This window comes from Somniosus microcephalus, chromosome 14 (assembly GCF_052327205.1).
Source record: "Somniosus microcephalus isolate GS21.2 chromosome 14, FLI_Smic_1.0, whole genome shotgun sequence".
Classification (NCBI taxonomy): Eukaryota; Metazoa; Chordata; class Chondrichthyes; order Squaliformes; family Somniosidae; genus Somniosus; species Somniosus microcephalus.
This window is the reverse complement of record NC_141000.1, coordinates 18,372,060-18,399,481: the sequence shown is the minus strand read 5'-3', so window position 1 is coordinate 18,399,481 and position 27,422 is coordinate 18,372,060. Positions and strand designations below refer to the sequence as shown.

The window sequence follows — 27,422 nt, the reverse complement described above, 5'->3', positions numbered from 1 at the left end:
ACAACAACAACAGCAACTTACATTTATATAGGATTCCTCACTTAGAGGAAGACATTTATTGAGCACTGATCAGAATTATCAGGCAGGCCAAATATGGACATAATATTAAGTAAGCAATGAAGGTTAATGTGAATGATATGTATGGGTCCACTAGCAAGTTGCTGTTGACAAATACATACGGCTAAAGAACTTTACAAAGAAAACTGTCACTGAGAATTATCAAGCCACGTGTTCCAAATGAAGCATCATGCTAAGCACTAAATGGCACTGTGAAGTATCAGAGTAGATCATATATGGACAAGGTGTCAGCCTTGGCTCAGTGGTAGTATTATAGCCTGCGGGTCAGGGTTCAAGCCCCACTCAGAGACTTGAGCACATAATCTAGGCTGGCACTGTAGCACATAATCTAGGCTGGCACTACAGTGCAGTACTGACGGATTGCTGCACTGTCGGAGGTGCCATCTTTCAGATGAGACGTTAAACCGAAGCCCTACCTGCCCTCTCAGGTGGATGTAAAAGATCCCACGGCAGCAGGGGAGTTCTCCCCAGTCAACACTCTCCTGGCCAACATTTATCACTCAACCAACACCTAAAACAGGTTATCTGGTCATTGCTGTTTGTGGGATCTTGCTGTGTGCAAATTGGCTGCCGCATTTCCTACATTACAACAGTGAGTACTGATTAAAAAGTACTTCATTGGCTGTAAAGTTTTTTTCTGACATCCTAAGTTATGAAGGAGTTAGATAAATGCAAGTTATTTATTTTCCTTCTATTGACATGATAAAAAGCTCCAAGTGACGAATGGCTGAGGCCTTAAAAAGAGTCTCATCGAGGCTCTCCCACTCCCTGTAAATGTCTGGCAGCCTCCGTTGGTGATGCACCAGCTATCCCGCTGCATCACCGGAAGAATTTTGCTCTTCAGCAGCAATGGGCTCCCTCTTGGTCGTGCGGATCCCGCTGGGAGTCCACCCTACATGCCAGATGAGCCCCAAGCCATAAAAGTGAGTCAAGGTTACGGGGAAGGGGCGGTTGGGGCAGAGGGAAAGTTCGCCCCACAGAAACTCTGCCAAGGAGACCAGAATCCAACCTGAAGTGTCTCAGCCACAGTTAAAAAAGGTAAAAGAATTGTCCAAGGAGACGACCTTCTTTCTCCTTAGAAACATTGAGTCCTGCATAATTACACAAGGACAAAAGTGTGATGAGCACAGTCCCCCCAAACCATCACTCACGTGCATGATGGCAGTTTCATGTCATTGGAATAATCATCAAGTAACTTCCACTGCAGGTATGTGACAGTATTGTGTACAGGTGCACGAGTAGTTATATCCAGACAGGATCTGATGGTCTGCATCATGCAGGTGGCAGAATTGTGGAAAAAATGTCACTACCTGTGCTGCTGTAGTAGTGCAATGCTAAAATCTGTATCGGTCTTTGTGTGGTGACAGAGGACACCTGTCATCATTTTAATTCACTGGTATACCCCCATGCCCCACCATTGGCGGACCTGCCTTCAGCCGCCATGGCCCTGTGCTCTGGAATTCCCTCCCTAAACCCCTCTGCCCCTCTGCCTCCCTCTTATCCTTAAAATCCACCTCTTTGATCAGGTTTTTGATCACCTCGCTAATACAGGAAACTTTCGATTAACCGGCCCCTAAATAACCGGAAATGTCAGATAACCGGCAAAATTCAGGAGTAGGTTCAGGTAACTTTTATTACTTTTTTTACTCCAGTTGTTGCTGTGCAAGGGTGCAGGTGCAGCTGTTGCTAAGCTACAGAGACGCTTGCAACTTGTGCCGATTGTTCTGAAGCTTTGTTGCTTTATACGGAGCTCTCAGCTCCGTATCTTTTACTATAGCGTTCGGTTATCCGGAATTTTTGATGAACCAGCACCACGTTGGCCCCGTCCATGCCGGATACCAGAAAGTTTCCTGTATCTCCTTTGGCTCGGCACACGTTTGTCTGATTATGCCTCTGTGAAACGCCTTGGGATGTTTTCTGTGTTAAAGGTCCAAGTGTAAGTTGTTGTTGGTAAATAGCTGACCCCAGGGATGTCTCCTCTTTGTGACTATAAGAATGGCCTTCTGGTATATAGGTTCAAAGCCATGATGATTTTCGCCACCCAAACAGGTAGTGGACTTATAAGTGGGCCACAGCCACCCTACTCACCAATCCTATGTGATACTCAGCTCACTGCTTTGTGGTACGAATAAGTCCCACGATCTGTGTTCTAATAAAAAAGAAGCATATTATCTAAATGGTGAGAGATTGCAGAGCTCTGAGATGCAGAGGGATCTGGGTGTCCTAGTGCATGAATCACAAAAGGTTAGTATGCAGGGACAGCAAGTAATTAGGAAAGCTAATAGAATGTTATCGTTTATTGCGAGGGGAATTGAATACAAAAGTAGGGAGGTTATGCTTCAGTTATACAGGGCATTGTTGAGACCACATCTGGAGTACTGCGTACAGTATTGGTCTCCTTATTTAAGGAAGGATGTAAATGCGTTGGAAGCAGTTCAGAGAAGGTTTACTAGACTAATACCTGGAATGGGCGGGTTGTCTTATGAGGAAAGGTTGGACAGGCTAGGCTTGTATCCGCTGGAGTTTAGTAGAGTAAGAGGTGACTTGATTGAAACATCCTGAGGGGTCTTGACGGGGTGGATGTGGAGAGGGTGTTTCCTCTTGTGGGAGAATCTAGAACTAGGGGTCACTGTTTAAAAATAAGGGGTCGCCCATTTAAGACTGAGATGAGGAGAAATTTTTTCTCACAGAGGGTTGTGAGTCTTTGAAACTTTCTTCCTCAGAGGGCGGTGGAAGCAGAGTCTTTGAATATTTTTAAGGCAGAGGTAGATAGATTCTTGATAAGCAAGGGGGTGAAAGGTTATCAGGGGTAGGCGGGAATGTGGAGTAATCGGATCAGCCATGATCTTATTGAATGGCGGAGCAGGCTCGAGGGGCCTAGTGGCCAACTCCTGCTCCTAATTCGTATGTTCGTATGTTTGTATGCCACATGCCCCCATTCCTTACCCTCCTTCTCCTCCAAGACACCTGTCAGTTTGGCTCTGGATGCCATCGCACGCACAAAAATGATGCAATGTCAGTGGCTCTGTGGTTGCTTTGTTCCCGGGTACAACCCTCCAATGGTCCAGCACCAGCTTTTATTTTTCACTATACCTGCACTATACGTGGGAAGTCGTATGTGGAGAGACTAGAGAGGCTGAAATTGTTCTCCTTGGAGCAGAGAAGATTACGGGGAGATTTAATAGAGGTGTTCAAAATTAAATGGGGACTAAATAGGGAGAAACTGTTTCCACTGGCAGAAGGGTCGGTAACCAGGGACGCAGATTTAAGGTAACTGGCACAAGAACCAGAGGGGAGATTAGATTTTTTTTTTGCGTAGTGAGTTGTTATGATCTGGAATGCACTGCCTGAATGGATGGTGGAAGCAGATTCAACAGCAACTTTCAAAAGGGATGGGGAAACATTGCAGGGCTATGGGGGAAGAACAAGGGAGTGGAACTTCAAGGAGCCAGGTACAGGCACGATTGGCTGAATAGCCTCCTTCTGTGCTGTAAGATTCTATGACTTTAAATCTGAAAAATTTTATGAGGTACTTTTAGTTCTTATCCTGAGACCTTTAGTTCTTATCCTGACAGCTTTAAGTTCCTTGGAGTCCACATCACGGAAGACCTCTCCTGGTCCCTCAATACCTCCTCTCTGGTGAAGAAGGCCCAGCAGCGCCTATATTTCCTAAGGAGGCTGAAGGGATGTAACCTGTCACCCCTGATCCTCTCTAACTTTTACCGCTGCACAATAGAGAGCATCCTGACGAACTGTATCACTGTATGGTATGGCAGCTGTAGCTACTATGACCGGAAAGCCCTGCAGCAGGTAGTCAAAACTGCCCAACGCATTACCGGCACCCGGCTACCAACCATAGAGCACATATACCAGAAACGCTGTTTACGGAGGTCATGGTCCATCATCAAAGACCCTACCCACCCCAGCCACAGTCTGTTCACCCTCCTGCCATCTGGGAGACGCTACAGATGCATTCGCACCCGTACGACCAGATTTAGGAACAGCTTCTTTCCCAGGGCTGTCATCCTACTGAACTCCACAAATAAACTCTAAAGCCTGCACATCTGCCAATGCACTTTATTATGGTTATGTTTATGTTAATGTATTACAAGCCAAATGTATGTGGAATGTTTAAATGTCTTAATCTAAATGTACACTCTCGGGAGCCGCAAGCCTACATTTCGTTGTACTGCACTTGTGCACTAACAATGACAATAAAGTTGATTATGATTATGATTATGATTATTATGATTATTATGTTGGCCAGAGAGGAAGTTTAGGAGAAACAGTGGAACAAATGCTTGCAAACTTCACAAATTCTTCCGTATTTACACTCAATTTATACATGGGATAAATGTAACGATTGAAGTGATTTCTCTATTTTATTGCTGTTGAAAAACAATCAGTAGTGATAGCCTTTGCTATATTGACAATAAAGCTTCAATTAATCAACTCTTAGCAAGGAAAAATATTCACATTGATTTGTCTTAAAATGGAAAGGTACAATAACGATTAATTCAGCTAATCTGTTAGAATGGATGTTGCTGATGACTAATGATTGCATCTAAAGATTAGTGCGGGCATTGTACTTAGTTACCCGCCCTCTGTACTGGATCAGTCAGCAGCACAAAACGACAGGAAATCGAAATGGAAAATCGCTTACATCTCACACCTTAAAATGATTAACTAAACGATGCAGAAACTTGTTATTCTTCAATTCAGTATCCATTAAGCAACAAAATTGGCCATTTCTCTAATATACTGACATTTTAAAGCAAATGTTAAAAATTGTTGAGGTGTAATGGTGGATCTATATAAAACTATAATGGGACCATCGTTGGGAGTACTGTGCATTTTTTGACTCCACACTATAAGAAAGATATTGTGGCAATAAAGCAGTGAAATTTCATTCACATAAAATATTATTCTGTGATGCTTAACTTCTCATTACTGTTATGATACGACGCAGTCCTATCAATTTATCACTGCTTAATGACTTAAATGTATTTGAGGGGAGCAAGACTGAAGGCAATAAGCAACAAAATTATACAGCTCATCAAAAATGACCTTATTGTTATACACTATACATTAATTGATTTCCATTGAAATGTTGGGTATTTTGTGGAGTTACATTGGTAAGCTTGATGTACAGTGACTTGAGGTAGACTGTATTGAACTACCTAAAATTACATAAATATTACAACACCGAAACAGGCTGTTGGGCCCGACCAGTTCATGTTGGTGATTATCCTCCATATGTGCCCACCTTGTTCCCATATCCCTTTATTCCCCCTTCGTATCACCCCCTAACTTATTCTTAAACGTTGACACACTCTCTACTTCAATCACTAATTCTGGTACAGGTAGTGTATTCCACAGCCTCACAAACCTCTGTGTAAAAAAAAAATGATCCTGCTCTCTGTCCTAAATCTCTTACATTTAACCTTACATCTATGCCCCCTTGTTCTAGACCCCTCAACCACCAGAAACAGTCTGTTACCATCTACTCTATCTCATCCCTTCATAATTTTCGATACCTTTATCAAAACACCCCTTAATCTCCTCTGTTCTAATGAAAACAGCCCCAGTTTTTCAATTTGTATTTCCTCATGTCAGGCAGCATCCTAGTGAATCTGTACTTGCTCTGTTGCCACAATATCTTTCCTATAATATGGAGCCGAAAAATGCACAATGCTCCAACTATGATCTTATTATAGATTTATGTAGATCTGCCAGTACATCTCGACTTTAATATTCTAAACGTTTTGCCTTAAAACTGTGATTTCCATTCGCTCTTTTAAACCTTATCCACTTAAGATGCTGCTTTTAATGTCTTGTGAATATGAAACCCCAAATCCCTCTGTTCTTCCACATCACCCAGCTTTCCCCATTCAAAGTATAATTACTTTTCTTATCAAAATGTACCACCTCACATTTACTGACATTGAATTCATTCTGCTACCTTTTTGTCCATTCTACCATCTTATCAACAGCCCCTTGCAGCTTCCTCTGATCCTTAGAATTACAGTATTTATTGCGCCTACTAGTTTATAGCAAAATCATTGGGTTACAGTGAACTGAGGATGTCCCAGATCAGAACTCTGTAGGACACTGCTACTCACTTCTAACTATTCTGAGAAACCCCCTAACTCCCACTCTCCATTTCCTCACTTCCAGACAGTTTTAAATCGAATTTGCTACCCTTCCCTAATTCCATAACCCTTCATCTTCTCCAATAGTGTCCTGTGTGGTACCTTGTCAAAGGCTTTCTAAAAGTCCATATACACCACTGAATTTCCCCCATCCACCGCATCGATCATCTCCTCAATGAACTTTATCAGGTTTGTCAAGCAAAATCTCCCTACCTGTATTCACCTTGGAACATCAAATAGCTTTGAGAGTAAAAGAAACAACTTGGCCTAGAAATTCAGTTGGCGCCGCGCCAGGGCTTTAGCGCCGGAAATTTAGCGCCGGCGCTAAGTCCCCCTGCGCGCGCCAAAAATTCAGTAGCGCCGCGCCCAAACGGCTGCCGGCGCTACAGGAGGGTGTCAGCGCCTCGAAATGGGCGCTGACTGCCGCATTGCGGCGCAATTCCGGCGCTGCGGCACCCGATGCGGTGCGGCAGGCTGGGGAAGTGCAGGCCTCCTCCTTCAGTTAAGGAGGAGCTGCCTGCACCCGCCCGCTGGCCGTTGAAATCTTGAAAAAAATGAGCCCGGCACCTCGGAGAAGTGCCGGGCTCGCAGGCCAGACGCATCTGTTCCGCGGGGGGGGGGTGGAGGAGTCCGGGGAGGGAGGTGCGGGCAGGCGGCCGGCGGGAAAGCGGCCGGCTGCCGCGCGACCTTAATGCGCCGGCGCTAACTCGCGTAGGACTCTGCTGAAACATCGTTAGTTGCGGCTGCCACGGGCGAGGCGGCCGCAACTCAATTTCGGCGTTGGGGCCCGTCACCACGGCAACCGGGACGCTGCGCACACCGATGACGTCATCGGTGCCGGCGCAGCGCAACCGGTCTAACGCCGATGGCAGGGCCCCACTGAATTTACAAACCGGCCATAACTCCGGCGCTAGGCCCTCTAGCGCCTCAAATGGGGCGCTAACCCTACTGAATTTTCAGCTCCTTGTATTTAATTAGCGCATTTCACGACTTTGGGATGTCCCAAAGCGCTTTACAGCCAATGAAGTACTTTTGATGTGCAGTCAATCTGCGCACAGCAAGAACAATTTGCGTAGCTTGATTCATGAGAAGAATATAAAATAACTATCCATTCTCCTGAAGAACTAAGCGAGGTAAACGTTTGAGATTGCCTACTTTCTCTCATGGTGATGGGTGTTTCTTTGTGATTATACTCATCAGAAAACATTTGGGTCTTGGGATCATACTGTGCGATATTAGCAAACATTGGTGCGAAATTGCTTCATCCATTAACTTATATTGGATAATTTAAACACTTCTACGAACAAAGCAGACAACAGGAAATGCATTAATCGTTCAGATGATATTTCTCACAGTCCATGGTTGTTTTGATATAATAGATTTTAAATCTAATATTTGGATTTTCCTACCACAGTATGCTGTACAGTGATATAATTGTATTAGAAACACGTTAGGTAATGAAAACAAATGGATGTTGTACATAGTACTGAGGAAATTCAGTCAGCTGATGGCTACAATCACCATTGTACGAACTTCAAAGTGAGTGTAATGTTGTGCGCCCCAGGTCTTTGAATTATCTCTTGGTAATTTTATATATTAACAGTAGCAAGGCAAGCAATCTGTGCATGGTCTTATCAACAGCTGGGAGGGAGTTACGGCGTTATATTTCAGTCAAGGAGCTCACATTACATTATAATAAAGCATAATAGAAAAATTCAAACAATTTACTAATGTTATCTGAAACAAATGGATAAGTGACTACCTTCAACTCACTCCCTTTTTCAGGTAATATATGCAGTTTTCCTGAAATTATGCCAGAGGCAAGCTATGCCAGGATTATAACACTGAGGCAGTGAGATCTGACTCTGAAGTATGTACAGCTGGTTTTGACAAAGAACTTGAAGGAGACAATTTATCTGATTTGTAGTCCACACTTACTCTTTGATTAAGGATTAGTCAAGATAAAAGCTCACTTTGATGGGGAGTGTATTTAACATGCTAATGGAAAGATGCAATCATAGAATCATAGAAACATAGAATGGTTACAGCACAGAGGAGGCTATTCAGCCTGTCGAGCCTGTGCCGGCTCTCATAGAAACATAGAAAAATAAGAGGAGTAGGCCATTCGGCCCTTCGAGCCTGGTCCACCATTCAATATGATCATGGCTGATCCTCTATCTCAATACCATATTCCTGCTCTCTCCCCATACCCCTTGACGTCTTTTACATCTAGAAATCTATCTACCTCCTTCTTAAATATATTCAGTGACTTGGCCTCCACAGCCTTCTGTGGTAGAGAATTCCACAGGTTCACCACCCTCTGACTGAAGAAATTTCTCCTCATCTCAGTCCTAAATGTCCTACCCCGTATCCTGAGACTGTGACCCCTCATTCTAGACCCCCCAGCCAGGGGAAACATCCTCCCTGCATCCAGTCTGTCTAGCCCTGTCAGAATTTTATATGTTTCAATGAGATCCCCTCTCATTCTTCTAAACTCTAGTGAATACAGACCTAGTCGACCCAATCTCTCCTCATATGACAGTCCTGCCATCCAAAGGAATCAGTCTGGTGAACCTTCGCTGCACTCCCTCTATGGCAAGTATATCCTTTCTTAGGTAAGGAGACTAAAACTGCACACAGTACTCCAGGTGTGGTCTCACCAAGGCCCTGTATAACTGTAGTAAGACATCCTTGCTCCTTTACTCAAATCTTCTTGCAATGAAGGCCAACATACCATTTGCCTTCCTAACTGCTTGCTGCACCTGCATGTTTGCTTTCAGTGACTGGTGTACAAGGACACCCAGGTCCCTTTGTACATCAGCATTTCCCAATCTATCACCATTTAAATAATACTCTGCCTTTCTGTTTTTCCTACCGAAGTGGCTAACTTCACATTTATCCACGTTATACTGCATCTGCCATGTATTTACCCACTCACTCAGCTTGTCTAAATTGCCTTGAAGCCTCTTTGCGTCCTCCTCACAACTCACAATCCCACCTAGTTTTGTGTTGTCAGCAAACGTGGAAATATTATATTTGGTTCCCTCATCCAAATCATTGATATATATTGTGAATAGTTGCGGCCCAAGTATTGATCCCTGCGGTACCCCACTAGTCACCGCCTGCCACCCCGAAAAAGACCCATTTATTCCCACTCTCTGTTTCCTGTCTGTTAACCAATTTTCAATCCATGAATCTCTGCAAGAGCAATTCATATAGTCCCACTCCCCCGTGCTTTTCCTGTAGCCCTGCAAATATTTTTCCTTCAGGTACTTATCCAATTCCCTTTTGAAAGCCACGATTGAGTCTGCCTCCACCAGCCTTTCAGGCAGTGCATTCCAGATCCTAACCACTCACTGCATAAAAAAGTTTTTCCTCATGTCACCTTTGTTCTTCTGCCAATCACCTTAAATCTGTGTCTACTGGTTCTTGACCCTCCTGCCAATCGGAACAGTTTCTCTCTACTCTGTCTAGACCCCTCATGATTTTGAACACCTCTATCAAATCTCCTCTCAACATTCTCTGCTCTCAGGAGAACAACCCCAGCTTCCCTAGTCTATTCATGTAACTGAAGTCCTTCATCCCTGGAATCATTCTTGTAAATCTTTTTCTGCACCCTCTCTAAGGCCTTCACATCCTTCCTAAAGTGCGGTGCCCAGAATTGGACACAATACTCCAGTTGAGGCCGAACCAGTGTTTTATAAAGGTTCATCATAACTTCCTTGCTTTTGTACTCTATGCCTCTATTTATGATGCCCAGGATCCTGTATGCTTTTTTAACCGCTTTCTCAACCTGCCCTGCCACCTTCAATGATTTTTGCACATATACCCCCAGGTCTCTCTGTTCATGCACCCCCTTCAGAATTGTACCCTTTAGTTTATATTTCCTCTCCTCATTCTTCCTACCAAAATGTATCACTTCATACTTTTCTGCGTTAAATTTCATCTGCCACGTGTCTGCCCATTTCACCAGCCTGTCTATGTCTTCTTGAAGTCTATCACTATCCTCCTCACTGTTCACTATACTTCCAAGTTTTGTGTCATCTGCAAATTTTGAAATTGTGCCCTGTACACCCAAGTCAAAGTCATATACCTGGGGAACACCACTGTATACCTTCCTCCAGTCCGAAAAACAACCGTTCACTTAGCCAATTTCATATCCATGCTGCCACTGTCCCTTTTATTCCATGGGCTTCAACTTTGCTGGCAAGCCTATTATGTGGCACTTTATCAAATGCCTTTTGGAAGTCCATGTACACCACATCAACCGCATTGCCCTCATCAACCCTCTCTGTTACCTCATCAAAAAACTTGATCAAGTTAGTTAAGCACGATTTGCCTTTAACAAATTCGTTCTGGCTTTCCTTAATTAATCCACACTTCTCCAAGTGACTGTTAACTTTGTCCCTGATTTCTAAAGGTTTCCCCACTACCGAGGTTAAACTGACTGGCCTGTAGTTGCTGGATTTATCCTTACACCCTTTTTTGAACATAGGTGTAACATTTGCAATTCTCCAGTCCTCTGGCACCGCTCCCGTTTCTAAGGAGGATTGGAAGATTATGGCCAGTACCTCCACGATTTCCTCCTTAACTTCCCTCAGCATCCTAGGATACATCCCATCGGTCCTGGTGACTTATCTACTTTAAGTACCAACAGCCTTTCTAATACCTCCTCTTTATCAGTGTTTATCCCATCCAGTATCTCCACTTTCACTATGATTATGGCAGCATCTTCTTCCTTGGTGAAGGCAGATGCAAAGTACTCATTTAGTACCTCAACTATGCCCTCTGCTTCCATGCGTAGGTCTCCTATTTGGTCCCTAATCAGCCCCACCCCTCCTTTTACTACCCGTTTACTATTTATATGCCTATAGAAGACTTTTGGATTACCTTTTGTGTTAGCTGCCAATCTATTCTCATACCCTCTCTTTGCCCTTCTTATTTTCTTTTTCACTTCCTCTCTGAACTTTCTATATTCAGCTTGATTCTCACTTGCATTCTCAACTTGACATCTGTGATATGCCCCCTTTTTTTGCTTCATCTTACTCTCTATCTCTTTCGTCATCCAGGGATCTCTGGCTTTAGTTGCCCTACCTTTCCCCCTAGTGGGAATGTACCTCGACTGTACCTGAACCATCTCCTCTTTAAAGGCAGCCCATTGTTCGTTTACAGTTTTGCCTGCCAATATTTGATTCCAATTTACCTGGGCCATATCCGGTCTCAACCCACTGAAATTTCCCTTCCTCCAATTAAGTATTTTTACTCTAGATTGCTCCCTGTTCTTTTCCATAGCTAATCTAAACCTTAGGATACTGTGATCACTGTTCCCTAAATGTGCCCCTACTGACACTTGCTCCACTTGACCCACCTCATTCCCCAGAACCAGATCCAGCAATGCCTCCTTCCTCATTGGGCCGGAAACATATTGCTCAAGAAAGTTCTTCTGAACACACTTCAGAAATTCTTCCCCCTCTCTGCCCTTTACACTATTACTATCCCAGTCTGTATTAGGATAATTGAAATCCTCCATTATCACTACTCTATAGTGATTTCCCTGCAAATTTGCTCCTCTATATCTTTCCCACTAGTTGGTGGCCTATAGAATACACCTAGTAGTGTAATGGCAGCTCTATTATTTCTTAACTCTAATCAAATAAATTCTGTCCTTGACCCCTCCAGGACATCCTCTATCTCCAGCACTGTAACATTCTCCTTAACCAATACTGCCACCCCACCTCCTTGCTTTCCTTCCCGATCTTTCCTGAACACCTTATATTCAGGAATATTGAAAACCCAATCCTGCCCTTTTTTGAGCCAGGTCTCCATTATCGCTATGACACCATATTCCCATGTGGCTACTTGCGCCTGCCGCTCACCAACCTTATTTATCATGCTTTGTGTGTTTACACACATGCACTGTAAACCTATCTTAGACCTTCTTGTATTCTCTCTTAGTCTGACCCCACTTAATACCTTACTATTTCATACTCTAGTGCTATCTGTCTCTTCCAATCCTTTGAGCACTTTTTGTTTCTCCTTTCTAATTCTACATTCCGGTGCCCATCCCCCTGCCAAATTAGTTTAAACCCGCTCCAACAGCAAACCCCGACCACGAGGACATTGGTTCTGGCTCTATTGAGGTGCAACCCATCTGGCCTGTACAGGTCCCACCTTCCCCATAACGGTCCCAATGTCCCAGGAATCTGAAGCCCTCCCTCCTGCACCATCTCTCCAGCCATGCATTCATCTGTGCTATCCTTCTATTTCTATACTCACTAGCTTGTGGCACCGGGAGTAATCCAGACATTACTACGCTTGAGGACTTGCTTTTTAATCTCTTTCCTAGCTCCCTAAAATCTGCCTGCAGGACCTCATCCCTCTTTCTGCCTGCAGGACCTCATCCCTCTTTCTGCCTATGTCGTTGATATCGATATGGACCATGACCTCTGGCTGTTGAATGTTCTGCATTCAATGTTCTGCAGCCACTCAGTGACATCCTTGACCCTGGCACCAGGGAGGCGATATACCATCCTGGAATCATGTCTGCGGTCGCAGAAACACCTATCTGTTCCCCTAACTATCGAATCCCCTATTACTACTGCTTTCCTGATCTTCTGCCTCCACCCCACACCCCCACCACCACTCCCTTACAGCTGAGCCATCTGTGGTGCCATGGACTTGGCTCTGGCAGTACTCCCCAGAGGAGCCATCGCCTCATCAGTATTCACTGAATACTGGTTGGAGAGCAAGATGCACTCAGGGGACTCCTGCACTACCTGCCTGGTCCTCCTTGTCTGTCTGGCGGTCACCCATTCCCTCTCTGCCTGCACACTCTTATGCTGCAGGGTGACCACCTCCTGAAACGTGCTATCCACGTAGCTCTCAGCCTCACGGATGCACTGCAGTGACGCCAGCTGCTGCTCAAGCTCCAAAACCTGGAGCTTGTGCTCCTCCAGCTGATGACACTTCCTGCTCACATGGTTGTCCAGAAGTGTCCTGGAGTTCCCACATGGCACAAGGTGAACATTCCATGGGACTGAGGTGCCCTGCCACACCTCTACTTAATAGATTATTAACTAACGTAACAGAAATAAACTCAAGACTTAAAAAAACAATCACCAGCTACTCACCAATTGTTTTTTTTCCTCTTCAGCTCCTTCCTTTGTGCTGGTGTCACTTACCTTGCTCCCTGACGCTCGCACTCTCTCCGGGCTCTTGGGCCTACCTTTATCTCCGGCCGCTCCTCTCGCTCTCTCCTCCTTCCCCTCTGCTCCGAATCCCCACTCTCTCCAAATTCCCAATTTAACACTCTGTCTAGAAGCACTCCATTTAGGATCACACTGTGCCGCCAACTCAAGATGTCATGCAAGATGTCAGCTAAGCCCATTGCCGTTTTTTATTCATTCTTGTGATATGGGGGTCGCTGGCAAGGCCAGCATTAATTGCCTATCCCTCGTTGACCTTGAGAAGGTGGAGGTGGGCTTCTTCTTGAACTGTGTTGAAGGTATTCGGACAATGCTGTTAGGGAGGGAGTTCTAAGATTTTGATCCAGTGGCAATTAAGGAACGGCGATATATATTCAAGTCAGGATGCTGTGTGACTTGAACAGGAACTTGGAGGTGATGGTGTTCCCCTGCACCTGCTTCCCTTGTCTTTTTTGGTGGTGGAGGGCACAGTTTTGGCAGGTGCTGCCGAAGAAGCCTTGGCGACTTTCTGCAATGCAGCCTGTAGATGGTACGCACAGCAGCCACGGTGCGCTGCTGATGGAGGGAGAGAATGCTTAAGGTGGTGGATGCGGTGCCAATAAAGTGGACTGCTTTGTCCTGGATGGTGTCGAGCTTCTTCAGTGTTGTTGCAGCTGCACTCATCCAGGCAAGTGGAGAGTATTGCATCACACTCCTGGCTGTGCCTTGTAGGTGGTGGAAAGGCTTTGGGAAGTCAGGAGGTAAGCCAATCGCCACAGAATTTTACAACGTCTGTTGTGCTCTAGTGGCCATGGCAGTTATATGGCTGGTCCAGTTGAGTTTTTAGTCAATGATAACCCCCCCCAGGGTGTTGATGGTGGGGAACTCGACAATGGTAATGCCATTAAATATTAAGGGATGATGGTTAGGCTCTCTCTTGTTCAGGGTGGTGTAAAGTCTGTAGGTTGTGCAGTAAATAACTTCAGAGACTTTAGAAGTACAAACAAAACAGGTCTTTACTATTCAGAGGTCTGGGCGATTTCTGCCCTAGTTAACGTATCACAACCCTTATATACTGGTGTGGTCACTATCGGTATTACAGTATACATGAGCCAATAGATAGTGCCACCCTAAAGTAGTGCTCTTAAAGGCGAACGGTTACATTCTATAGTTCCCTTAAAGGTAAACGGTTACATACACAACACTCCTCCCTTCCTAGCTTATTACTTACAGAATCCCGTTAAACATACAATCTTCAACTTTATATAAACAGTTTGCAGATATACTCTCGATGGAGTCAACGTCATATAACAATTTACAGATATACTCTCAATGGAGTCAACATCATATAACAGTTTACAAACATACTCTCAGTGGAATCAGTTTACAGGTTCAGTCTCTGTGGGAACAGTTCATAAATTCAGTCTCTGGTATTAATTCGTTCCAGACAGCATCCTCCATAGCCTTTTCTTTTAACAGCTTGTACTTTCGTCCTGTTGAACCAGCAGTGCGGACTTATACAACCCACTGGCTGTCTTGATAATGTCCCTGGATTTTTTTTTACAAATTTAGCACCTTTCGTAGTGTTCGGACTGAGGTAGTAGAAGTAATAATATTTTAAACAGTTATTATTTTCTGCTTCTTCTTTTTCTTTTCTGCCTTTTTGAAACTCTCCGAGCTCTTTTCCCGGCTGCCATCTGTAGCGCCACCAACTCTCTATGTTCCTTAGACCTTAAGTGCTCCCTCAGGATTTCAGCACTTTGGGAGTTCCCATCACAATTTGGGCAGACCACATCCTCATAACATTCGGTGTCACTCAACAGGTCAAAACCCTTCTTCAAGCAATCATATTCATCCTGCTCTTCCTCGGATGTCTGCCCTTCCTTCCCTCCTGGCCTCATTTGTGCATTCAATCCTTTCCCTTCCTTCAGGGATTTCGTTATCAGGCTATTTAATCCTTCTACTGAAGTAGCTGTTTCCCCATTCTCCTGTTCCCCTGGACGTAATTCAGCGTACTCCTCCATTTCATCCATCATTTTCTCCAATGCTTTCATCTTCTCTTCCTCTTGTACTTTGGCTTCCAGTGCTTGGAGAAGTTGCGCCTCGATGCTCTCTAGCTCATGTTCAGGGCCCATTCCCAGTTGAAACTGTTCTTCAAGTCGGTCAACCTCGGTAATTGCCGCCTCATATTTGTCTTGGGCTTCCTTCCATATTTTTATGAGTTCTGCCATGTCTTTCACCTCTACATCCTCATCTATGTATGGAACTTCTACCGATGAGTCTGTCTTGGCCCTGAGCTCCTCAAGAATTTCCTGCAGCCTTTGGACTTCTTGCTCATGTTCAACCTTTAGTTGCTCATATACTTCCAACGAAACTAGCTTTTCGGAGGTTGCTGAGTTAACCCCCTCCAGAATTGTAGTCTGGGCCTGTTCATACTGTTTTTTCAACTTCTCGCACTCTGCTTGTAAGGAGTCGTAGAGAAGAACTGGAATAAAATCCTGGCTTCCTGAAGATTCCTCTTCATTTGTTTCTTTCGCAATTTCCTGTTGGAGTTCAGCCAAGGCTGCTATGCTATCTGCCTCTCGAAGTCTCACTGCCATCAACTCTTCTTTATTCTTGCAGTCCATCTCAGCCATTTCCCGTTTACTTTCATTTAACTGAGTGAGTAGTCCCTTATTTTGGGCTGAGAGATATTGCACCTTCTCATGTAGACCCTTGCACTCCTTCTCTGCTTGACATAGCTGATTACCGCTGATTTGGTTCTGCGTTTCAAGTTCCAACATCCTTTGCTTAGCTTCTTTCAGTTTCGCCCCTATAAGCTCCTCTTGCAACATGGCCACATTATTCTCATCAGGTAAAGAAGCGTTTCTCTTTTCCATGTCCAAGATTTGTTTCTGCATCTCCTTAAGAGCACCCTGTGATTCAACTTCTCTTAACTTTGCCTGCACTAGCTCCGTCTCTAATTGCAGAACAAAATCCTGAGTGCAGCGTGATTTGCCCTTCTGCTGTATCTCTAGATCATGCAAATATTCTAACCCCTGAACATCATCAGGGAGATGTGATCGGTAATTGGTCACGATGGCTCTATGGTCGCTCTCTGCTTGAGCCAGTAGGTTCTGTTGTCTTTCCAGACTCTCCCATTCGGTGTCATAGAACTTTTTCATTGTTTTCATCTCTTGTACGAGGCGGTAACTTAATTGTTCTAATTGTTGTTGTACTTTGAAATAGCGTTGAGTTCGAGCCCGGTGTTCCTCCGTAATGCATATGTCTGTAGCTTGAACAGACTCAGAATTCTCTGTCTTTATGCACGCCATCGATTTTCCAACCTTAGTCTGTGAGTTAATGTTAACCTTGTTTTTCATACATAAGCTGGACTTATCGTCTTCCGGCTCAGAGTCTGAGCTGCTTGTCTGCACCGAGTCCTCACTCGTCATTGCTTGTCGGTAGTGCCATTCCATGTCTATTTTCTTGATCCACTCCCATCCTAGAAGTGGTGGTCCTCCCTCAGGTAGTACGTACAAATTCATTCTTGGGTGTACTTTACCGCTATCTCTCACCTTGACTCTTATTTTCCCCATGGGGTATACGCGATGCCCCGTGTATGTCTGTAATACGAACTTGGTATTTCTTAAGGGTATGTGAGAGAATAGTCGGTGGTAGTCCTTTTGGTTGATGACTGATACAGCTGATCCCGTGTCCAGCTCCATTCGTACTTGGACTCCAGCTATTTTTAGTGTGACCCAGATCGTCTGTAGATCAGTTACTTTACCCACATTGTGGATTCTCAGACTATCCAACTCCTGGCTGTTTGGGTCTGAGTCTGAATTTTGTTCGTCTGAACTCTTTTCAGCCACCTGATGCACCTTGTTGTACTTTTCTTGTGGTGGTGGCTTCCTTTGTTTGTTGGTCTTCTTTCTGGACCTGCATACCTTCGCGATGTGACCCAGTTTGCCACATTTCCTGCACTCTTGATTCTTAAACCAGCACTGATTCTGGTCGTGCGTTGTCTTTCCACAACGGTAGCATTTGGAAGTGCTTGCAGTAATTTGATCCTTCAGCACTGCTACGATCTCTTCGAAGGTCTGGTCCACTGGTTTAACTGGTGCTATTAGATGTTTCAAGAGCCCGTATGTTTTTGCTCCCATCGAATTTAACAAAGTTATTGCCTTGTCGTATATGGCTACGCAATATATTCCTATGCGTTCCCCATACGTGGCCCTGTCTTCTATTTCAGCATTAAAATCATTAATATTTCCTCGCTTAGGCATCTTCTTCTCTTTCCGAGAACAGCACAAGTATTTCTTTACTTATTATTAATTTTCTTCTCTTCTTGAGAACACCACAAGTATTGCTTTACTTATTTCTTGTTTCTGAAAATTCTAATTAATTTTCTAAGATGGCGGTTTCCCGCTTCTGCCTTCTTCCCCAGCGGTTTTCCCGCGAAAAATGGCGGCTTTCCCGCGCTTCTCGCTCTCCCCGCCCACTTCAATGGCGGTTTTCCCGCGCTTGGCGGTCTTCACCCGGTCCCCCGACGCCGTCTGTCAGCCCGAGTGCGGCCCTTATCTATAATGCGATCGCTGGATCGCGAAGCGGCTGCCGGCCCTTATCTGTAGATCCGATCGCTCTCGCGGCTCTCGGCCCTTATCTGGAGATGCGATCGCTGGCTTGCAACGCCTCCCGCTCGGCTCTGGCTCCCCCGCTCGCGCGGCTCTCGGCTCTGACACTCCCGCGCCTACTCGCAGGCTCAGCGCTTCGTGGCAGCGGTTGCTGCACGGCTTCTCACATTGCCCGCGGTCCGGCTGTCACCCGACGCCGTTGGACCCGAATGCTTTGCCCTTCTCCTCCAAATACTTCTACCCCGTTTTTTAAAAAAATTTATTTGTTTTAACTACTCACAGTCTCTTCGGCCGCCTTGTTTTAGGCTGATTGGCTCGCTCAAGATGTGGTAGCAGGGTAATCTGTGCCTGTTGCTGCCGCAGCTTTGCTGTTAATCTTCCAGCTTCCAGTAAGTACTATACTTTTAGTAGACGGAGCCTCGTGTTTTCTTTTTGAAGCTCTCTGCTACTGGTTAGTCTTGCCGCAGGGTACGATCGGACTCGTCGCCACTGTAAAGTCTGTAGGTTGTGCAGTAAATAACTTCAGAGACTTTAGAAGTACAAACAAAACAGGTCTTTACTATTCAGAGGTCTGGGCGATTTCTGCCCTAGTTAACGTATCACAACCCTTATATACTGGTGTGGTCACTATCGGTATTACAGTATACATGAGCCAATAGATAGTGCCACCCTAAAGTAGTGCTCTTAAAGGCGAACGGTTACATTCTATAGTTCCCTTAAAGGTAAACGGTTACATACACAACAGGTGGCATTGTGTATATAAAACTTGTGTGGCACAACTGTTACTTTCCACTTATCAGCTCAAGCCTGGATGTAGTCCAGATCTTGCTGCATGTGGATATGGACTGCTTCATTATGTGAGGAATTGCAAAAGGAGCTGAACACTGTGCAATCATCAGTGAACAGCCCATTTCTGATCTTATGATGGAGGGAAGGTCAATAATGAAGCAACTGAAGATGGTTGGGCCTAGGACACTGCCCTGAGGAACTCCTGCAGCGATGTCTTGGGGCTGAGATGATTGGCCTCCCAACAACCACAACCATTTTCCTTTGTGCTAGGTATGACACCAGCCAGGGGAGAATTTTCCCTGTAATTCCCACTGACTTCAGTTTCATTAGGGTTCCTTGGTACTACACTCAGTCAAATGCTGCCTTGATGTCAAAGGCTGTCACACCTCTGTAATTCAGCTCTTGTATCCATATTTAGACCAAGGCTGTTTCTCATATCCTGACACACACCAAGTCATACTCGGCCATCACTCTTGTACTTGTTGATTTACATTGGCTCCCCGGTTTCCAACGTCCCCAATTTAAAATTCTCATCCGCACATTCAAATCGCTTCATGGCCTTGCCCCTCCCTATCTTTGCAACCTCCTCCAGAACTACAAGCTTCCAAGAGGTCTGCCTTTGTCCAACTCTGGCTCTTGTCCATCCCCCACTTCCTTCGCCCCACCACTGATGGCCGTGCCTTCAGCCAACTAGGTCCTAAGCTCTGGAATTCCCTCCTTAAACCTCGCCACCTCTCTCTCCTCCTTTAAACTCATTAGAACCTATTGTTTTGACCAAACATTTAGTCACCCCTCCTAATAGCTCTTTTATTGGTTCAGTCTCAATTTTTGTCTAATTACGCTCCTGTGAAGCTTCTTTGGACGTTTTTTTCTACATTAAACGTGTTATATAAATGCAAGCTGTCGTTTGTTGTTGTACCTGTAACTGCACAGTCAGCAGTATTACTCTGTTTGCTGGCTACACACCCAACTTCACAGATAGCAGTCTGAGTCTGCTAGCTGCAGTGCTATGGATAGATCACAAGACATAGGGCTACTGGCACTGTAAACTGCAGGGGTGCATCGCCACTGGTCTTTTAAGATAGGATGGCTCACACATATTTTCCTTGCAAATTATGCCATCTGCCTGGTGTAACTTGAGCGATCTGGTATGGGAAATTCTTCAGGAGCTACTGTGCTGGATCCTGGCTAAATCTGCGGGAAGTAACATGGGACATCCAATACGCCTGCCCTTATATGGGTGAGTGCAATGTAGCCGGCATGCAGGTGACTGAAATATGTTATTCGTAGCAGAGCAACTCTGCGTGAAAGGGGTGCAATGTATGCCCCTAGCATCCAGAGTTGCTACGCATGTTGGAGATGGAGAATTTAAAAGTTAAATGGCCAGAACCTCCATAGAATCGAAATCTACTATGTAGTTCTTCAGCCAGCGCAAAGGCAACTTGCCATGTTGCACTTATATAGCACCTTTCACAACCTCAGGACATCCCAAAGCACTTTACAGCCAATGAAATACTTTTGAAGTGTAGTCACAGTTGTAATGTAGGAAATTTGGCAGCCAATTTGCCACAGCAAGGTCCCACAAACAGCGATGTGATAAATGATCAAATAATCTGTTTTAGGTGTTGGTTGAGGGATAAATACTGGCCAGGACATAAGAACATAAGAAATAGGAGCAGGAATAGGCCACGTGGCCCCTCGAGCCTGCTCCGCCATTCAATAAGATCATGGCTGATCTTGGGCTCAAAGCCATTTCCCTGCCCGCTCCCCATAACCCTTCACTCCCTTATCTTGCAAAAATCTGTCTATCTCCAGCTAAATGTATTTAATGACCCAGCCTGGGGTGAAAACTCTCCTGCTCTTCTTCGAAATATTGCCATGGGATCTTTTATGTCCACCTGAGAGGGTAGACGGAGCCTCGGTTTAGCGGGTCATCCAAAAGACATTACACTGCAGCTGGGCTTCAAGAGCTGCCACTATCAGTCGCCATCTCTACAATCTAGGTGGTCTTCCCAGCCCCGATGACCTAGAACTCGGAATATCAGCTGGGGCCAGGGGTGCATCCTTATAGCGGACAGAACTCCCATCCTGCTGAAGATACGCCAGGATTCAGGAAAAAGTGAAAGTCTCAACACCATACGCTTATCGGGGATTTCGTGATATGTAAATCAATGAAAGATGTCTGCATATATAAAACTTACTCTTAAGCACTTCACACATTAAGAAATGTTTGGTCTGTATATGTTTTTAAGAATCCTCCATGCTCCATGCTTATTTGGCATTGCTTTACTCGGATTATTATGCATGATTGGGCTGTGCAGATTTGTCAATGTGCCAGCTAGTTTATGAGTCTCTACAATGAACTATGAAGCTCCTGCCCTGAATCACATCAATATATTCACCATAAACATATATAAGATAGATTGACATAATGGAAGACATTCCAGAGAAGAAATAAACTTGAATTGAGCAATATAAGACTATTTATAAATATTTGAAAGGAATGTTGCTTGATGTGAAGTGCATATGAATGCAAACATTTGCATTTTTCTTCAGGAGCAGGATTCTGATAAGACAAGACACCCAGTGTTGAATCTTCCAAACAGTTAGAAATATGCTAGTCTGAGACTGATATCTGTGAAGTGTGATGCTCAGTCAACATCCCAAGTTATACTGCTGACTGTGCTTCCTACTGAGTTCCCTGGGGAACTAATTTTTAATCTTAGTAAAAAGTGGGTAAAAATATTGAAAAATCAGCTGGCTAAGTGTCCACTGGACTGGAGTTATAGTGCAGCCAGTGCATACTCCAAGCAGTGCGAGACTACTTAACAGGTAGTTTCACATCTGTTGCTTACGTATGCTCAGCAGTGGGGCTACCTTCCTAACTCCAAAATCATGCTGTCTTGTGTGTAATGCTGGTGTGTGTGTGTGTGTGCTTTTTTTAAATCCTGCATCCCTGATCAATAAACATGTTCAAAATAATCATCCTATTGTTGCACGATCATGCCTTTTAACACAATTTACATGTTACCATCAGTGAAGTGAAATCACAAACTCAGACTAAAAGAAAAGCAAAATACGGCGAATGCTGAAAATCTGAAATAAAAACAGAAAATGCTGGAAACACTCAGCTGGTCAGGCTTTCTGCCTCCACAGATGCTGCCTGACCTGCTGAGTGCTTCCAGCATGTTCTGTTTTTATTTCATATAAACTTACACTGCAGGTATTGTCTCAGATTACGATATTCAGGTACCAGACTCAAATTGTGCAGCTCACTGCGTCTTAGGCTGAACTTAGTGACAAGGAGCTTGTTGCAGGCAAGCTTAGAAACATGTGCAAAGCTCCTTTCACTGTTAATATGAGAAGAGCAGAGATGGCAGTGACCCTCTTCTAACACTTAAGAGCATTGAAAAGTAAATTTATAATGTTCCTGTCAGTTAAACTGTGCCCAGTTAAACTGTGTCCACTAGAAGGGCAAGGGCAGCAGTCGCATGAGAACACCACCACCTCCAAGTTCACCTCCAAGTCACACACCATCCTGACTTGGAAACATATCGCCGTTCCTTCATCGTCGCTGGGTCAAAATCCTGGAACTCCCTCCCGAACAGCACTGTGGGAGTACCCTCACCACACGGACGGCAGTGGTTCAAGAAAGCGGCTCACCACCACCTTCTCAAGAGCAAGTGGCATGGGCAATAAATGCTGGCCTTGTCAGCGATGCCCACATCCCATGAATTCATTTTTTAAAAAGTATGAACCTAAACTGAGATGGGACCATCTGCTGGAGATGATCTCATGACTCTTACATTTAATGCGCTGGGGAGCCAGATCAGCAACCTGAGTTACATAACCACTTTCGTGTAGATATACTGATACACCTGAATACCTTTCACATTGGTGTATAACTATAGCCATTCTCTGGTTAAGTGTGTATTTATACCATGGAGGAAGAATTTCTTTATGTAATGATATTTGTTATGTGTAATAACATTATAAGTGCATGTTTAACGCTTTAACCATTGTGGGCAAACGGAGCGTAACAATCATTACAGGGAATCAGATGAAGCCCAGCAGTGATGTTTTGATATTACAGTCTAATGTTTCCCTTGAAAAAAAGTGAATTCTCCAGTAGCTTGAATTAAGCAAAGATTATGTTTCTGCACAATTTCATTTCAAATGACAGATTTAGCAACTACTGATTCAAGAGTAGACCATACAAGAGAAACAGAAACTATTCTGTTAAAATCTGCCCATGTTGCTAAATTGCAGCTGCCTGGGTAAAGCACAGAAAGTCTGTTTGGATACCTTGCTTGTTCTTTACATGGTATTGCCACCAAACGTGGATGGCATGAAAATGTCAGTGAATGCAGATGAAATGAACAAGCAGGGCTTCTGGAAATCATATCGTGTTATAGCATAGAAACAGGACCTTCAGTTTGTGCTCATTTTTTCCTCATGAGACACCATGGGGTAGATCCTGACTTTGTGCGATAGTGTAAAGCAGGCGATAGCAAGTCGGTAGCCTGTTTTATTACATCTTTCCTGATTTTTAGTTCTATTGACGTCAATGGGAGAGGTGTAAAACAGGCTGCTGACTCGCTCTCACCCGTTTTACGCTAGCGCACAAAGTCAAGATCTACCCACTAGCCTTTATTTGTTCATTTGTTCTCAGGATGTGGGCGATGATGGCAAGGCTCCATTTATTGCCCATCCCTAGCTACCTCGCTACGGTGCTGATGGTCCTTTTCCTTGAACTGGTACAATCTTGTGCTGATGGGACTCCCCTGATTGTGTTAGCTTGGGAATGCCAGGATTTGGAACACTAATCCCACGTTCCATGCTCACTTCTCATACTCTTCATTATTTCTTTTTTACAAGCAACTATTTAATTCCCTTTTTCTAAGGCTCTGCATCAACAATAGTTTGTGACAGAGAATTCTTCTTGAAAATACCCTCCCTGTAAAGGTTTTTTTTTTACCTAGCCTTCTTTTAATTCTTGTTGTGGTGTTCTAAATTTGTGTCATCTTTTACCATCTCACTGGCCAATGTATCATTATCAATTTTAACATAACCATTCATAATCTTGACCACCTTAATCAGGTTTCCCCTCATCGATTTCAGTAGGAAAAAGACTCTTAACTTCTGAAGTCTCTCTTCATATCTGTAACACAGCATGATCCTAATGAATGTATACTGCACCATTTCCATTGCTTTTATATTCTTGTATGCTCAAAGTGTGCACAACACTCCAGCTGCAAAGGTAACATTGAACTCGTACAAGATTTCAGTTAGGTTACAACTGAAATATTTTGTCATCAGCAAATTCTGACTTTGGTGTCTTGATTCTTCAGTGCAGATTGTGTATGTATATCGCAAATGAGAACAGACACAAGACTGACCCTCGCAGAACACCACTGACCTCACCTTGCCATACTGACTAACTACCCTTTCCCCACTACCATTTGCAGATGGCGAACAGATGGCACTCCCTGGCAATTCATCCACTGCATAGCTCAGTGACAGAATCAAAACAAAATGAGATCACAAGTTTGAGCTGCAGGAGCCTGTTCGGTGTGGCAATTATACAGGTATTTTCATAAATCTTACTCCCCAAAGCATGGACTGTCCAATCCATATTCCAGATTTACAAAATGTATAGCATTTCAAATGGTTAAGTCCAGATTGAGGCAATTTGGACTGTGGACTCCTGCGATGTGGACTGAGGTTGTTGTGTTGGTGCAGACCATCAGATAGTGACTGTGTTTTGTTAGTTAGCCGATGGGTTTGGATTCTGGGGGAAAGCGGCAGTCACAGCGGGTCCTGAGAACAAGCAAGTGTTAAATAAAGAGAGGGAGCCGGAACTGATGGTTTGTCCACATCAATCCAACATAAGGGGTGATCTGCACAACACAACACGTGTGCTTCATCTGTCGCACTTCACACGGTGCATTATGGGCGGCAACGGGTCTTTAATAAGACATTTATAATGGAAAGTGGGCAAAACCCGCTTTAGAATGACCAGATTGTTGAACACAGGTGAAGGATTGAAGCAGCACCGACTGACGGGAAAGCTTTTATGCCAAAGATTAGATTTGGGAATTTTAGTTAAATTCTCAGCGGCGTTTTAGATCCAACTTACAAAAATCCGTTTTGAAATCTCAGCTCAATAGACTGCGAGACTGGCCCATTTTGAAAGAGTTGAAAGTAATAAATGGGAGCTGAATGGAAGATTTGAGTGTTTTTCCCCCACCCCGCGGGTGCCCAGCCTGTCTCCCCCTGTCACTGAGCGCTGGCATCCGGCCACACTCCAGGGTTTGAATCAGTGAGCACAACCCAATCCCCAAACACAACACTCTGCTTTCATTTATGGGGATTTCTCAGCATCTCCCCGAGCAAGTTTCCCAGCACTCCCTTTACACTCCCTCTTATTTCAGTTCTAGAATAGTTCAGTAAAATGTAAAAACAAACACTGCCGCTGTTGAAAAGTCTGAAACAGAAAAAAAACTGTAGTAGTTAATATTTATGGAACACTAATCTGACCCGGACACCCTTGCCCGCTACTTTGGTAGATTTGAACTGACCAGCACAGCAAGTATATCTGCAGATAAAGCTGATCTAGGTTTGCCCAGTTTCTGGATGAATCGGCCGATCAGTTTAGACTGTGGTTTTTGAATCTGGCAAAGTACACTTTAATATTCCAAACTTGGGGAATATGGAAGTTAGAGGAATCCACAGGACAGAGAGAGAGCGAGAGAGAGGATACTGGAGGGCGACCTGCCCGCCGAGACCTACCTGTCTGCACTGAGCGCTGTCAGGGTGAACACTGACACCCCCACCGAGGTTAGCTGGATGAAGGGGATCAGCTTGCAGCCCACCCGGCCGAAGAGCCACTCGGTGGCGATGTACTTGCTGGCATCCACCGGGGCGCAGGTCAGCAGCAGCAGCAAGTCCCCCAGAGCCAGGCTGCTGATGAAGATGTTGGGCACGTTCCTCATGGACTTCACGGTGCAGAAGATCTTGATGAGGGTCACGTTGCCGACCAGCCCGACCAGAATGATGAGCCCGTAGATGGCGGGGATGGCGTAGAGGAAGGCGAAGCCCTCAGCCTCGGGGTCGGGAGCCTGGCTGTTGTCGGTGCGGGACTGGTTCAACTCCAGCAACTCCCAGTCCAAGTGGGAGAAGTTGTCGACAGTCATTGTGCCATTGTGGTCATCAGCTGGCGGATGGGCAGAACTTTTTTTTTTGGGGGGGGGACAAGTCCCTGGGTGTCAGCCGCTGGCTGAGGACTCTTGGTGCGGCTGGAAGCCGCTCGCCTCTTCGCCCATTGCCTCCTCTCCCTCTGCTTGTGTGACCAGGAGACGATGGTCGCGGCAATATTTAAAGTGGGAGCTCTCGGCGAGCAGACGTACGCAGGTTTACCGCACTGGCGTCACTTCTCGCCGTACAATCGGTGCACAAATGGACTTGTCAATGAGAGCAGTGGAACGTATCCTCGGACACGGAGCAACCAGCCACCTACTGGAGAAATAAATAATCGGCTTGAGAAGGAGTCAGCAGTCCCCTTCTCCCCCCTCTCTCACATATCAAACTGCTGTGGTGGAGCCAGTATCTTTAAGAAGTTTTGTTCCACAGCATCAATGTACTCGATGGCAGTTTTTGGAGTCGTTCTTCCTTCAAAGCAGATTTACCCCAATCTCCAGTTTAATCCCAAAATGGAAGTTTGGTGTTTCTGCACTGGGAACTGTCCGAGAGATTATAGATGTATCCGAGTAATTTGTTATATGTGGATGGGGAGAGGGGGAAAGAATCTGTATGTTCGAGGATGCACCATGTGCTTCTGACAGCTCAAATCCCTCCAAGGCCTCGCCCCGCCCTGTCTCTGTAACCTCCTCCAGCCCTACAACCCTCTGAGATCTCTGCGATCCTCTAATTCTGGCCTCTTGCGCCTCCCCGATTTCCTTTGCTCCACCACTGGCGGCTGCCGAGGTGCTGAGCTCAGGAATTCCCTCTCTGAACCTCTCCATCTCTCCGTTTTAAGACACACCTTAAAACTTACCTCCTTGACCAAGCTTTTGGCCACCTGTCCGAATGACGACTTTATGCGGCTTGAATTCAAATTTTATTTGATACCGTTTCTGTGAAGCCCCTTGGGATGTTTCACTACACTAAAGGTGCTATATAAATGCAAGTTGTTGTTGTTGGCAGATGTAGAAGGAGTGTGTGTTCCAGAGAGAGGCCTGAATTTCTAAGACAGCAAGTTCTTTTACGTGTCAGCCTGGCTCAGTTGGTGGCACTCTCGCCTCTGAGTTACAAGGTTGTGGGTTCAAGTCCCACTCCAGGGTACTTGAACACACAAAGTTAGGCTGACACTCCAGAGCAGTGCTGAGGGAGTGCTGCGCTGTCAGAGGTGCTGTCTTTCGGATGAGACGTTAAACCGAGGCCCCGTCTGCCCTCTCTTGTGGATGTAAAAGATCCCATGGCACTATTTCGAAGAAGAGCAAGGGAGTTATCCCTGGTGTCCTGGTCAATACTTATCCCTCAATCAACATAACAAAAACAGATTATCCTGGTCATTATCACATTTCTGTTTGTGGGAGCTTGCT

The 27,422-nt window shown here is 44.9% G+C and overlaps 1 protein-coding gene across 1 annotated transcript in view; it reads right to left on the bottom strand.

The window, feature by feature from the left end:
* Positions 1-26,246, bottom strand: part of grpr (gastrin-releasing peptide receptor) — a 97,002-nt gene extending 70,756 nt beyond the window's left edge. Inside the window, exon 1 of the mRNA XM_086006307.1 lies at positions 25,612-26,246. Within this exon, the coding sequence (XP_085862433.1) occupies positions 25,612-26,015 (404 nt within the window). The 5' untranslated portion in view covers positions 26,016-26,246. The remainder of the gene's footprint in view (positions 1-25,611) is intronic.
* Positions 26,247-27,422: the final 1,176 nt, after the last annotated feature.